The 16,403-nt window shown below is 37.7% G+C and overlaps 1 protein-coding gene across 3 annotated transcripts in view; it reads left to right on the forward strand.

Annotated features, from left to right (window-relative positions):
* The window catches only part of LOC137496951 (kinesin-like protein Klp61F), a 298,626-nt gene extending 282,493 nt beyond the window's left edge, over positions 1 to 16,133 (forward strand). For all 3 annotated transcript variants that reach the window (XM_068225129.1, XM_068225130.1, XM_068225133.1), the window contains one exon: positions 11,305 to 16,133. In XM_068225129.1, coding sequence (XP_068081230.1) covers positions 11,305 to 11,406 — 102 coding nt within the window. In that variant the 3' untranslated portion in view covers positions 11,407 to 16,133. The remainder of the gene's footprint in view (positions 1 to 11,304) is intronic.
* The last annotated feature ends 270 nt before the right edge of the window (positions 16,134 to 16,403 follow it).

Raw genomic sequence — 16,403 nt, forward strand, 5'->3', positions numbered from 1 at the left:
GGGACATGAAGCCAATAACATTATTATTATTATTATTATTATTATTATTATTATTATTATTAGATTTTCCTCCACAGCTTTTTACATATCTCTGACAATGAGGTGAATAATACAAAACTTCCTCCCAAAATATACGAGATAAGTCCAGTATTTGACCACCGGTTAGAAACATTTTCGGAACCCTATACCCCTGATGGCAAAATGTCAATTATTGATGACAACCTCTTGCTATGGAAAGGGTGGTTAGGGTGGAAAGTTTACATAACAAGAAAACAATCACATTTCAGAATGGAATTATATAAATTATGCGAAAGGCGAGACAGGTTATATAAGATGACCTGCTTCTGTGTGTGTCATAATGAACAGCTGTAAAAGTCATAACACTGTGAAGACTGTAAATACGAGTAGTGTAATATAGTCCGTTTGTCATTTAACGAATTGTAGGGAGGTGATATAAACTTGATCCCTCGAAAGCGCTAACCAACATAACAGAAAATTTCATGAGTATTATAATTTATTTCATTGTACATCTTTTAAGTACATGTGAACTCGGTAAATCTACAATTTACATATGCAGAAACATTCATTTACAGGCAGAGATTGATAGTAAATTGCCTAAAATATTCAGGTGAATTTACTGTATAAACAAAAACCAGAGCTTTGCTGCTAGGAAGAAGCAATCTCGATTCCACAGTGTGAAAGCACTTAGTACGTTTTTGACAAAGTATTGAAAAATCAAAATAATCAAATTTTTCAACAATTAAATACATTATATTCAAGTAAATATTTCTCTTTCAGCCCTTCAATAGTTCATTTTAGTCTAAGATTGTTTTTAGACAAGTAATTAAATATTTTCTTCAATCAGGGAAATCGCTCCCCACCTGGGAGTGAGCTCGTGTGTACCGAGCTCCCCGCTTAAGGGATTAATTATGAGCCATGCTTTTTCGCCAACTGTTGGCATCACCAGTGTTCATGGATTCTGCTTCTCCTCACACTGCTTGCTACGTGATATTGTGCCATTCCTTAAAACACTGAATACCTCCCCTATCAACCATTTGACCGTGCCGCGGTGGGGATGCTTGCGTGTCCCAATGAAGCAGATAGCCAAGCTACAGGTACAACCATATCGAATGGGTATCGGTCGAGAGACCAGACTAACGAATAGTTAATCGAAAGGGTGGTAGCAGCCTTTCAGAAGTTGCAAGGGAGGCAGTCTAGATGATTGAGTGATGTGGCCTTGTAATAATACTCAACTTGGCTTAGCTGTGTTGATACTGTTACTCGCCTGAAAGCAATGCGAAACTACAGCTGTAACTAACTTCCGGGGACATGCAGCTATCTTTGTATGAATGATGAACTGATTATGGCTTCCTCCCGGGTAAAATATTCCGGAGGTAAACTAGTCCCGCAGATGGATACTGACATTCTGCGAGTCAGAGCATGGAATGTTAGAAGTTTGAATTGTTGTGGTAGGTTCGAGATTCTGAAAAGGGAGATGGATAGACTAAAGTTAGATGTTGATGGTATGAGTGAAGTACGTTGGCGGGAAGAACAAGATTTTTGGTCAGGCGACTACAGAATTATAAACACAAAATCAAACCGGGGAAATGCAGGAGTTGGTTTATTAGTGAACTAGCTGATGTACCCATGCTTCGCTATGGAATTCTACATTATATACGGAATTCTAGGTTAGGTAATGTACACGTTGTGAGCAAAATTGTATTAAATTGCATAGTTCTTAATGTTACCCTAGAAACGTGATGGGGAAGTCACCGAACATCTTTTCTCATATGAAGACTGGGTTAGGGAATTTTTATTGTAATGGTAGGCCCGCTTGCCTACCATCAGTCACAATCAGTTGGGGAGTTCTCATTATAATGGCAGACACTCTCACTCCATCAGCCTTTTTACGTCCTCAGAAAGACTGTCCGAGTGGTTTTCCCAACTGAAATGAACATAGGTCATTACAATGACGTCAGTAGGAATGGCGCAATTAAAAGTAATGCTTTCATATGAAATAACTTGATCAAATGAAAAACCACACATTTTCTCACTTTTAACGAAGAGTACTACGCTGCCGATCTAACAGTCCGAAGTTCCAGAGCTGGAATGACCAACACTCAGATAGCCGTGATCCGTGAACACTCTTAGTCTTTATTCGGTGGGGGGGGGGGGGAGGGGGGTTGAATAGTGGAGAGTCCCAGGACATAATCTATGCCCTTTTACTAACCTGTTTCCTAGGAGTACCTGATGAGCCGGAAAATCTCAATTCACTACACTGGCGGCGGAAAAATCTATCCGACTAAACGGCAAATTCTTCCTCCAAATCGGAGGAGAAACCCCCTCTTCACTGCTAACTTGGAATAAAAAGGAAGCATGTATAATTTAATAAAAGTGAAGATGAAAAAGCTTTTCTTAAGAAACGGCTCTTTTCAGGGTTGAATTTTGAGTTTAGTGAATTGTGCTATAATTTGGAATAGGCCTGAATTGTAATTCTAGACCAGGTCGTACTACTACTACTACTACTACTACTACTACTGCTACTGCTGCTGCTGCTGCTGCTGCTGCTACTAAGTGAGGCTCTGCCTGAAGTGTGTACACTGCTCATTCAAAACAGCGCGTCAGAGTAGGGATCGAATAGCTGGAGTACTATGATGAATCAGTGTGTTACGTAACAGCAGTGTCGGAAAATGTATGAACCCGAGAAATGGCATGCTAAAAAAGAAAGTTTTGTAACTCCCCAGCTACTGCATTTCCCGCCAATATTCAGTCAGGCTGTTACACTCAAGTATGCAGTATAATCCTATGTATTGAAGTTCAGTAGCAGCGTAAGAGACAAAGAACATCACAACAAATAATGGTCATTGTAATGTTATTGTTCATTAGTGTTATGCGCTTACTATAATGTAGGTCTTCCCATTTAGTTTTCCTGACTCTGAAATACAATTCTTATCATAGTCGGTATGGTATAACTTAATGAAACATAAATGATTGGAAATTTTATTCTCTATAACTTTTGTTATGTAGTACTTTTTGATATGACCAATAACATAGGTATTTAAAAATTTAATTTTAGGTGCCTTCCCCTAAACTAAAATTTCATCCAGGGTGAATAAGTGTTCAAAGCTTAGACTGTAGTTTCTTATTCCCTGACTCTATATACCGATTTTCATTAAAATTCTGTTACCGTAACCCATTTTCTTGTGGCTCGGCGTTGATATGGATTTGGCAATAAAAATGCAAATTCATTGATATCTGTGTTATCAAATCCGGTACGGTAACAATGTATGACTTAAATGATCGGAAATTTAATTCTATATAACTTTAGTTATGCAGTATTTATCGATAGGACCACTAATAATGTAAATATTCGAGAATTAAAGTTTAGGCCTTCCCCTAAACTACCATTTCACTCAGTATGAATAAAATTATTTATAGCCGACTTTACATACCGATTTTCATTAAATTATCTTAAAGCTGTTTTCTTGTAATGCGTGGACATACATATAGACACAGTATGGAAAAGAAAAAAGTGTATTTCCTTGTTACTATGGACATGACCGATACAGAAATACCATTCTTTTCAAATTGTGAGCAATGTACAGACAAAACTCTTATTTTATATATATATATATATATATATATATATATATATATATATATATATATATATAGATAACAAAATAGGGTGGCGGATAAGCTACTACGACCAGCATAGGGAAAGAATTATTGTCGTGAAGATGGACACCAAACCAATGCCCACCACAATAATGCAGGTCTATATGCCTACTAGTTCAGAGGATGATGAGGAAATTGAAAGAATATATGAAGAGATAGAAGATTTAATACAATATGTAAAAGGTTATTTGAATTTGTGATGGGAGACTGGAATGCAGTGGTCGACCAAGGAAGATAAGGTAATACAGTAGGTGAATTTGGATTAGGACAAAGGAGCAAAAGAGGAAGTCGGCTGATTGAATTCTGCACTGATCATAATTTGCCAATACTTGGTTCAAACACTACAAACAACAGCTGTATACGTGGATGAGACCTGGAGACACTGCAAGGTATCAAATAGATTTCATTATAATTAGGCAGAAATTCAGAAACCAGGTGTTGAATTGCAGAACTTTCCCAGGAGCTGATGTGGACTCTGACCACAACTTGTTGGTCATGAAATGCCATCTGAAGTTCAAGAAATTGAAGAAAGGAAGGAATGCAAGAAGGTGGGATCTAGACAAGTGGAAAGAAAAAAGTATGAGGGATTGTTTCAAAGAGCATGTTACACAAGGACTAAATGGAAAGGCTGGAGGAAACACAATAGAGGAAAAGTGGGTAGTCGTGAAAAATAAAGTCCGTAGGGCTGCTGAAGAAATGTTAGAAAGGAAGGAAGAAAGGATTAGCTAAGAATCGGTGGATAACTCAGGAGATACTAGACCTGATTGATGAACGAAGAAAATACAAGAATGCTAGAAATAAAGAGGGCAGAAAAGAATACAATGAAATGTTCCCGTAGTGCTTGTTAAAATCATGCTGAAATGCTGTTGGAGATTGTCAGGACGGCACATGAAGATATGGTTAAAACTGACACATTCTTAATCTGTGGCTGGTATAAATTCACAATTCGTTGCGGTGTCTATGAAGTTAATCTCATAACCGTTCGTATGAGGCACTCAACAATACACCACGCACCACATGCTGCAATGAGAGGTTCAGTCGAATCATCTAAGTAGGCCGACCCTTTAGTCGACGACGTGTTAATTGAAGTAGAAAACATGATTGAAGTCGTTCGGTCACCAGAATCAGGTGACAAATATAGTCATCTTCTTCAAAGTCACTTCCCAGTATGAGGCCAAGAGCTTCCTCCGCAGTATATCTTTTCTCAGTCATTAGGCCTTTCTGAATTTCAAATCGATCGAAAGCTAAGCTAAGTCAAGAAGCCCAAACTCGTCGGCCCAGGGGAGCAACTATGCCCGAAGTGAGTACCATACCGGACACATTGTTTTCGTCTTCAAACTGGTTACTCCTGTCATCTGGTAATCGTAGCCGTAAATATAGACTTCCAAGGCAGTCACGAGAGACCTCCAGGGCCGAACTTCCCCAGCAGTCTATCATAATTAAACTAAAAACAACCGAGAAACACACAACTTCTACAGCAGTCGACCGGCTATGAGGCGCGGCTCCAGCACGACTGCTACAGCAGTCAACCGGAGTGTTACGGTTACTGCTTCGGCTACTTCGCTTGCTTTTCGAGTCGTTGGCCATTCATAAGGAAAGCAAACTGTATCTAGGACTTGTTTGTTTGGCTGGCATCATTCTTTAAAAATGGTGGCAACTCTTGCACATTTCCTTAATCAGTTGCCTACTGGGAACGCCCTAGCCTTCTTCAATTCCATATATTTCAACATCAAGCCATAGTGACAAAAGTATATCAACCAACCTGCGTTAGGAGTCTGTCGCTGATCTACAGTTTTAAGCGCTGGGCTTGTCCTTGATGAGCCAACATCGAATTACAGTACGGCAGGTTGCTTGCATGTCCACAAGGGGTATTTCATGTCCACATATACATTATTATCAAGGGTAATACAAAGAGTATGTTTCATCTTGTCGGTAATTTTACAAGCGAACAATGAGAGGAAAATTATATGAAGATGAAACGAGTGCCGGGCAGAGTGGCTCAGACGGTTTAGGCGCTGGCCTTCTGACCCCAACTTGGCAGGTTCTATCCTGGCTCAGTCCGGTGGTATTTGAAGGTGCTCAAATATGTCAACCTTGTGTCGGTAGATTTACTGGCACATAAAAGAACTCCTGCGGGACAAAATTCTGGTGTCTCCGAAAACCGTAAGAGTAGTTAGTGGGACGTAAAGCAAATAACATTATTCGTAAAACCACAAGTTTTATTTGGCTAGACAATTAACTATTATTTACTATTTATTATATTATTTACTATTATATTTAATAATCCTCTGCAAATACCCTCAGCCTTTGAGGGCGGGGTTAATTTCCAATAAGTTACCAGGGGAGCCTGACCCCTAGAGCGCGTCCCCAGGTGGTGGATAGGGGGTCCCTACAGTACGATTTGGTAGAAATACCCAATACAACCCGTGGACCAACAGGTAGCCCAATTCCTAGGGGTTTTAAAATACTGGGACACCCTCTCTCCAGGGGACATAAATATGGAGGGCCCTTGCCCTGGGTTATGGGTATAAAGACCTCAACGGCGAAGATGGCGGAAGGGACAAACCCGTAGCATCCGTACTTCAGAGGAGCGGCTACAAAAGGCGTCTAACTCCGTTAGAGGTGGCCTAATTTGAACCAGGCAGAAGGTAATAAAATTTCTTTGGGAGTGGCGAATCCAAGGTACAAACAGGGAGTGCTAGTGAATCGAGGGCTCGGAAAATGCTAAGACGTCCCCTTGAAGTGACACGCAGTTCCCAGTGCTCTAAAATGTGAGAAGTGGGCTACCAGACATCACCAGAATCGGTATCATTGTCATGACTTTGAATGGCAAGGTCGAAGATCTGATAGAGTATATGGAGAAGAGACATATCAATGTTGGGAATGGGTGAAACAAAATGGAAGGGGACAGGTCAAAAAGAATTAAAGAAAGGGTATAGAATATATTGGAGTGGAGGAAATATAGCAACAAATGGTGTTGGTGTTATATTGAGAGAAGACCTAGTGCAATATGTGGATAAAATTGACCAGATCAGTGACAGGATAATTAAAGTTAGACTTGGACTTGATCGTCGCCATAAGGCCTATGTGTTGGTGTAACGTAAAGCAACTAGCAAAAAAAAAAATCTTGGACTTAAGAGTGGAATCAAGGATTTTATACAGGTTTATGCACTCCAATCGGGGATTGCAGACGATTGTTTAGAAGTTTCTTGAAGAACTGGAAAGTTGTTTATTGAAGACAAAAGAGGTTATAATAATGGGAGACATGAATGCACATGTTGGAACAGACAGGGAAAAGAAGAGATAATTGGCCCCTATAGTTATGGAAACCAAGATGAAAAGGAGATTTGGTAATAGATTTTTGTAGAAGAAATGGATTCATTTTTGGCAATACACATGGTTTAGAACAAAGAACTCACAAAAAATAACTAGATATGGATGGGAAGATAGACAAAGACAATGATTGATCTTATTCTGGTGGAGAAGGAGAAATGTAGACAACTGGAGGATGTGACAGCAATGCCAAGAGCAGTTTTCGATGGAAACCATTAAGTGGTGGTAGCCAAATTAAGAAATTGTAAAAGAATGAAGTTAATAGAAAAAAGGGAAAGAAAAATAAAGGGATGGAAGTTAAAGAGAAAGAAATAAAGGAAAAGTTTCAAGAGAATGTGAAATTCCCAAAGATACGTGAACAGTGTGGAAGAGGAATGGACACGTTTCAGAAATGGTTTTGTAAAGTGTGCAGTAAGCACCTGTGGAAGATTATCAGGGAGGAAAAATGAAAATGAGACTCCTTAGTGGAACAGCAGGGTAAAGGCTTGGAGGAAGTGGATAGGCAGCAAAAGTACAGATAATTGGCAGAAATATAAAGAAGCCGAAAAGGTATGTTAAAAAATAGTACAAAAAGAGAAACGGAAGAGCAGGGAAAGTTTCACAGAAACTTTACATGGGGATATAAAGGGAAGTAAAAAGGTTTTGTATGGGTTGGTGAAGAATAGTTTAAGAAATAGGAAGATACAAAATTTGTAAAATCTGAAACAGGGCAGATATTGATGCAAAGAGAGGTCATACTAAAAAGATGGGAAGAATACTTCTCAGAATTGCTAAATATTAAATACTGTAAACTGGTAGATGAGAAGGAGCAAGAAGAAACAATGGGAAAAAAAAAATAAAAAAATTTGAATGTTTAGAAATACAAGAAGCCATACAAAAGATGAAAAACAGTAGAGCAGCAGGACCAGTAGGGCTACAGTGGCTGTATAGATTAGTTAATAATCTGGAGGAAAAAAAGAGATCCCAGAAAATATTTAAAAAGAAATGTAATAACTGCGGAGGGATCACCCTTATTGCCCATGTAGTTAAGATCTTTGAGAGAGTATTGAAAGGAAGACTGAGGAGGAATCTAGGAGAAATGGAAGAAAAACAGTATGGTTTTAGGAAAGAGAGATCAATGTTTGACCTGATCTTGACATTAAGACATGATGGAGAAAAGATGGGAGTTTGGAAAAGACATAGTGATAACATTCACATTGAAAAAGCTTATGACAGTGTGCCCTGACAGCTGGTATGGGACACATTAAGGGGAAAAAAAGTTAAGAGTGGAAGTGCAAATGATAAAAGATATGTACAAAAATGGTGTTACTAGTGTAAAGACTAGTATAGGAAAAACAGAAAGGTTTTAAGTTGAAGCTGGTCTCCGACAGGGAGGTATTCTATCCCCCATATTATTCGTCATAGAAGAAATTCATAAGGACATTTAACAGATATTGGGAAGACAGGCAACAAAAGCCATGTTGTTTGGAGATGATATAGTGATATGGGGTGAGGATGAAATGGAAGTACAAAAACAAGTAGATGTATGGAATCAACAGATAGAAAAATTTGGGATGAATGTAACCACAGAGAAAAGTAAAACAATAGTGATGACAAGGGGAAGGAAGAGGAAAGAGAAAACTGAATGGTAAAATTCTAGAACTGGTTAAAAGTTTTAAGGCCGGGCTGAGTGGCTCAGACGGTTAAGGCGCTGGCCTTCTGACCCCAACTTGGCAGGTTCGATCCTGGCTCAGTCCGGTGGTATTTGAAGGTGCTCAAATACGACAGCCTCGTGTCGGTAGATTTACTGGCACGTAAAAGAACTCCTGCGGGACTAAATTCCGGCACCTCGGCGTCTCCGAAAACCGTAATAGTAGTTAGTGGGACGTAAAGCAAATAGCATTATTATTAAAAGTTTTAAGTACTCGGGAAGTGGGATCACAGAAGATGAAAAGATAACTGAGGAAATCAGGGAAAAGAATAAAACAAGCAAACAGCTTCTACCAGAGTGTAGGGGGGGGGTATTTTGTGGAACCAAGATGCCCTGAAGAAATATAAGGAAGTATTACATTCAACCTATTATGAACTCATACTAACTTATGCAGCTGGATCGTGGACTACAACAAAACAAGAGGATAGTAGAATACAGCAGCGAAGAAATTCCTAAGAGGTATCAAGGGTGATACAGAAAGGATAGAGTTAGAAATGAAGAGATAAGGAAAAGGACAGGAATCTTGAAAGTTCAAGACAGGATAGAAACAACAAAGCTAAAGTGGTATGGGTATATGATGAGAATGAGAGGAGGGAGAGTGCCAAAAAAAGTTTTTTCCTGCGAAGTTAACAGGAGACCACGAGGAAGACCCCGAAACAGATGGTCAGATTCAGTGTGGGAGTGCATAGAGAAGAGGGGAGGAAAACCATAAGATGTACTTCTGCCAAAAAGGAGGTGAATGGTGGAGAGACAGGCGGTGATGGAGGTCCTTGATTCACAACCTGACCCGGGAAGCTGGAAGCGGATGATGAAGATGATGATGATTATGATAATCTGTATTAATAAAATGAAAATAACATAGGTATTTTATACAGTATTATTTAATTGAATTTATTGCATTCTAATATGATAATTTTGCTTCTGCATATCTCTTTTCAATTTCTGCCATATTTGATTTATTCTCTGCTTTATAAATGTTGGAAACAATAAATAGCTTATCACCTTCAATAATATCTTATCAGGTGCAATAGGAATATTTCGTTCAATCAACCGTGATTGGTGTAAACTGACACAAACTATTAATGGGATTGGTCAGTATTCAGGCCATAGTGGATGTGTTAAATAGTCTTAATTAGATAATTCAACATTATTTGTGGAGGCCTGGATACATTGTCCCTGTGAAATGGAACCTGGCATAAGTGACTTTAACATCAGCCTTCTTGTGCTGCATTGCAGCGAACTGCATCTTCACCAGTTACCATGATGACTGAACGGCATTTCTATGGTAGCGATGCTAATAGTTTATCTAAATATCACCATTATTATAGTTTGTACAGTAAATATGTAAGATGTTATCCTTCATTCCAGTTCATTGGCGGAAAGGTCAGCATACTGGCTTTTGGTTCCGAGTGCCTCTGGTTGGATTCCCAGCTGGCTTAGGGATTTTAGCTGGATCTGGTCAATTCCTCTAGCTTGGGGGCTGGATATTTTATACTTGATGCACACATCTTCATTTGCATACAACACATATACCACAAACAACCACAGAAACAGGCTATGTTGAATACATACCTCCTCATGGGGTTTGTGTCAGGTAGCGCATCCGGTTGTAAAAGTGGGCCGGCCCTCAGGTAGCTAGGGAAAAGGCCATTGGGAAGAAGATAGAATGAATCTTAGATAGATGAAAAATGCAATAATTGCAATTATATCTTATTTTTCCTTATATAGTAAAGACACTAGAAACACACATGACTAAATTTTATGACACTATACATTTTTTTTAAATATATAGTTAATATTAACAGAGAAATTTGACATTTCCTGCTACGTATAGCCTTGCAGACAAAGAGCTGATATTTTTGTTTACTTACAGAATGATGGTGTTCAATTCTATTTTGGATGAGGAAATCTCATTCCATACAAATATAGAGAGATACAAGATGCAAATTAGATTATATCCAGACCTTAGTTATCCAGATCCTAAGTTATCTTGACGTGAAGAGCTACTTTCATTTTGTTTACTCTTACTGCAAAGATAAACAATAAATAATAATAATAAATAAAAAATTAGCAATTTCTTCAACAGTGCTAGATTTCAACCTTTGAGGCTTCATAATGTTCCTAAATATTTTATATATTATACTGTATGTTTATTTTATTGCTCTTCATGTGCATCTTTTAAAAAAATTGAAATTTTGAATTTGGTTATCCAGGTAGTTAAGTTTCTACTGCTTATCAAAGTGCTAACTTATCAAGTAAGTTCTGTATCTGCAAACTGGGCTGAATACAATGTACATTAATATCTTAGTGTTTGTAGCAAAATTATGCATTAAATTCACGTCACTGAGCAGTTTGAGAATTCTGCGATTGATTTATCTTGTGTAACAATGAAGCACTTTCATGAGTCTGCGCCAATGGCTGTCTTCTGGCCACATGCATGCAGTGCGTTAGAACAGATGCAAAAATGCATCAAATTTTGTGACTTTATATTAGACTGGGGTGGTAGCCCTCTGTAAATAAAGTTCATTCACATTTCTTTAACTGAAATGTGAACCCTCCATTAAACTCCTGATATGTCAATATGTTACGTTCTCTTGTTGCAGATTGAGGAGAAGGAAAACACTGGGAAGGACGAAATATCAAGTGCAAAGAAGGGTCGGGTGACGAGGAAACCTCGCAAAATATTGACTTCTCGTAATAATTAGTGTTGTAGAGTCTTTCATTACTTTTAATCTACTGTGTATAAGTATAGTTATAGTATATGAGTTATTATTATTTTATATTTTTATAAAAACAATTTTAACCTTATATAGAAATTTTGTGATGACCAATTGAAGACCAAATTTATTCTTAACTTGTTTGACCCCTGTGACTGAATATTTCTTAACTTTGTTCTAATGTATGTTTTTCTTTGTGTGATGTGTCTTTTATTACTTTTAATCTACTGTGTATAAGTATAGTTATAGTATATGAGTTATTATTATTTTATATTTTTATAAAAACAATTTTAACCTTATATAGAAATTTTGTGACGACCAATTGAAGACCAAATTTATTCTTAACTTGTTTGACCCCTGTGACTGAATATTTCTTAACTTTGTTCTAATGTATGTTTTTCTTTGTGTGATGTGTTTTAAAACGATTTTCCAGATGAAGAATAATGATGCACTTCTTGGACTGGAAATATAAAGCTTTCTTCATGCTCCAGTAATCATTTAGGCTAGGTTTCGTATTCTGTGATATTAAGACGAGGGCAAAATAAGCCTTCATATCGTGTACGGATAAATCTTTCTATTACCACAATCCCCGCCAGCCAGAAATGCATTGTCTGCATATTTATTAGTTTCGTTTACGATCTCCATCCAGAAATCATTGCCCAAGAATTGAATAAATACACCTCTGTCCCAGATTCAAACAGTTGTCGAGAAATCAATGGATCGACTCTGCATTGACTGTTGAAATGAAATTTTACTACATTATTCGGCTTGTGAATCCGGGCCCAATCACTCGCACATACATCACTTTCGTTCATACTCCTCGCTGCTTTCACTCAAATTGTCATCAAAATGACCTGTACGGAATTAATCATAATTTATATCGGTCAATTTCACCCACTCATTAAATTCACCAGATTCAATAGACTTTATTGTGTTCAGGCCTTGGCACTGCCATGATCACAATGTAAAAACAAACCACACACATCTGAAAAAATACCCACAGAAATAATTAGGTGAAATAAGTGATAGTGGTGAAGGAACTTCCAAAAACTTCAATACACAGTACAGATATCAATAATCAGCACTATCTATATTTATGAATAAGAAATTAGAGATTCAAATGGCGGACGGGCAGCGCCCATCTTTCGTCGTTAACAGCAGTTAGGAGCAGAAGACGGGCAGTTCCAGTTTTTCGTCTCCAATCGGTTGAACAAGTTACGGTAAATTTGCATCTTAGCGTAAGTGACAAGTTTTGGTATACAGCTCTCCAGTTATGCTAATATTTTATTGCATTTTAATAACCTATGTGTAGAAAGCCAAATATGGTACTGTATTCACCTTGCTCTTTAGGACAGGGATGATTTAAAATATTAAGTCTTGCATAGAAGACTCCATCACTAACAGGCCCTATGTACATGAACAATCCACACCATCCAATAATCCGTTCACACTGATTTTAAAAGAAAATTTTAGACACACATTTGTTTTATTTACAACAAATGAATCCTGCATAGTATAAATGCTCTTTGGTAGGCAACCTGCTAATCACATTTGCCATGAGGGTTCTTTAATCTTCCCCTGGTGTTTGTAATAGACTAGTTTCACCCGCGTGTTGTCACGAGTGTGCTATTTGTAATGGCTGTATAGGAACGTGTGAAATGCCTGGAGATTTCTACTTGTTTCTTGAAGTTGCGTGTAAAACTTTCACTGATATCTTACTTTCTTCGTGCTGCATGCTTTCCAATGTTCTGGATATTTAATAACCGTCAGCTGACCTTGAGCCATAAACGAGCAGTTACAAGAACTTGTACCCTTACTTAATACTGTAGAACCCTTATTTAATGTTTTTACATGGTTCTGATATTAACTTTATATGGGAGTTGACTTATTTGAAATACCAGGTTTTGTAATAGGAAGGCAGCTACTTGACATCTTTATTTTGAAACTCATCCGAAACTGCATGGTGAATCATTAAGAAAAATGGTTTTATGAAATACGCAAGCATTTATTTTTCCGCACTTTGAACCAAAAAAGATTTGGCGCACATTAATTTTGCAAGGAAGCGAGATGATATTATGCAGTAATCTTTAGATCGTCCATCGACAAAGTGGTTGTGGGTTGTTTTTCTTTTTAAGCCTGGCTGTACTCTTCCATTCACTGTTAGAACAGATTTCCCTTTCTGGCAAGACTACAGTACTATGTACTCCTAAAATGAATAAAATATACATTTGTTGTTCAAATGTGAGCAAAGTATTTACATATATATGGTATAGAGACACTGCCATTATAGGAACTAATATATTTTGTGCAGATGTTTACTATCTTCACTATTTAGAATACTTGTATCGTTCCTCTGACTGGCCATTAATGAATGATTTTTTTAACATTTTACAGAACATTTATGTTTTTCTACCAGAATTTGAAAAAACTAGGTACTAACTCGCAGTACGGGTGCTATTTTGAATGTATGCATACAAAGATGAGTAGATACCAAGGGGGTTTTAATGACTGTGTGTAGTACTTTTTTTTTTATATATAACATGTTTGTTTGTAACAAGTACTCTACAAAGATATGTGTGAAACCTTCTTTGTGGACTTGCATGGCAAGGGTTAATACTGTTTATATAGTAAGATCTAGACTTCTACCGTCAAACAGGTTCAAAACACCTTGCTAGAGAAAACTGCTTGCATCTTTCTAAAAGTGTTAATTTTCTGTATTATATCTTCACTGTACTAGTGATCATAAGTACAGGTTATAGCAATGTTTTGTGTGACTGCCTTGTCTCAGTATGTGTGAATGGGTCAGTTTTTAAGCTGTATAATGCCTGGACTAGGGTCTGTAGAGTGTAAGTGCAATTGTAAAACACAGTATTACCGTATGTACATGAATACTTCATGCCATCTAATCTGTGCATCCTAATTTTAGGAGAAATTTTAAAAGACAAAATTAGCTTTAATTTGAGTTTTATTTACAAGAAATTAATTGTAACTATTCATGATGTATATTTTGGGTTTGTGCCCTGTAATGAACTATATAAACACTCTCAACGCGTTTCAAAAGGAACCTTGCCTTCCTTCATCAGGAGACAACAAAGAAATGAAATAGGATGCATGAAAGGTTGCTAGGAGAAAGCAACAAGGAACTTAGAATGGTGTCCTAAGATGTAAAACGGTGCCATTTTAGCCCCATGCTAGACACAGTGAATGGCAACAGCAAAGCATCATTTTCTAATGGTTCTGATAAGATAGCCATGAGTCACTTAAGTTGTAGCCTGTATTGTGGTTGAAATTATCTGGGTGTTTACGTATTTCAGTCACCTCCTGATGACTCTTGGGCGATACTGTTTTATACGGGCAAGAACATCCACTTCTTGGAACATTACATCATGACCAGTTGTTAACGCATGATCAGCAACCGCTGATTCATCAGGTTGGTTGAGTCGGATACACGACTTGTTCTTTGATGCGAGTGCATACCGTTTTGGAAGTCTGCCCAATATAAACCTTGCCACAAGTACAGGGAACTCTGTAGATACCAGGGTGTTGCAATTTAGGCAAACTGTCCTTTGGTCGCAGGAGTTGCCTAATCTTAACTGATGTTCCAAAAACAGTTCATACATGGTACCTATGTAAGATTTTAGCAATATGATCCGTCGTGTTATGTATGTAAGGTAGGTAGGTAAGCAGTTCCTTTTACATCTTTTTCCTTAACAGACATCAGATTATGTCTGTTTCAGAACCGTGGAGATCAAAGCTTCGCTGTAACCGTTGCTCTCAAGGGTGGTTCTCAAGGTGTTAATTTCGTCTTGTAGAGCTGACACTTCACAAATCCTCCTGGCCTTGGTAGTTAGTTGTAAGGATACCCTGTTTCTGGGCAGGGTGATGGTGAGAATCTGCATGGAGATATCTATTGGTGTGTGTAGGCTTACGATAAATGCTGTGTCCTAAAGATCTTGATGACAAGAACATCTAAAAATAGTGTTTTGCCATCAGATTCCATTTCTGTGGTGAAACAAGTGGAAGGGTGCTGACGATTAAGGTGATCCAGGAAATGACCAGGATTGTCTTTACCTTCCGTCCAAATGACAAACGTATCGCCACCAGATCTTTGGTTTACAAGGTGCCAACGACAACCTCAGTGAATCATAGCTACCTATTATCAAGACCATTAGAGAATGATGCTTTGCGGTTGCCATTTGTTGTGTCTAGCATGCTGTCCCTTTTAAATCTTAGGACACAATTATAAGTTCCTCGTTGCTTTCTCCTAGCAACCTTTCATACGTCATATTTCATTTCTCTGTTGTCTCCTGATGAAGAAAGGAAAGTTTACTTTTGAACCACACCGAGAGTGTTTGTATATAGTTCATTACACAGCATAAACCCAAAATATACATCATGAATAGTTACACGGGCCGTGGAAATCTAAATGATAACATTAATTGTACATAATTATGTACTCCTAGACTGAATAAAATATACATTTTTTATAAAAATATGGGCAAAGTATTTGCGTATATATGGTATATAGGGACACTGCCATTACAGGAACTGTATATTTTGTATTATAGATGTATTTACATTCTTCATCTCCATGATTTTCTTCTTGAATTGTACTTTTGGTATTTAGATTACTAGTTTAGTAATTCTTTGCACATTGTACAGTAAGTTATCTCTGAATTTCTATATAACTGTTGTAATAAAAATAAAGAAATTTAACATGGTACAAATTTTAAATTTTGTCTTTTATGTTATATGATTAGTTCATGTCCGGAATGAGCCCATGAAGCTACTAGTTTAGCACCTGTTTCCCAGTGTGTTGTTGGAGACAGAAGAGAATATGGACCGAGCTCGATAGCTGCAGTCGCTTAAATGCGGCCAGTATCCAGTATTCGGGAGATAGTAGGTTCGAACCCCACTGGCGGTAGCCCTGAAAATGGTTTTCCGTGGTTTCCCATTTTCACACCAGGCAAATGCTGGGGCTGTGC

This window comes from Anabrus simplex, chromosome 1 (assembly GCF_040414725.1).
Source record: "Anabrus simplex isolate iqAnaSimp1 chromosome 1, ASM4041472v1, whole genome shotgun sequence".
NCBI lineage: Eukaryota > Metazoa > Arthropoda > Insecta > Orthoptera > Tettigoniidae > Anabrus > Anabrus simplex.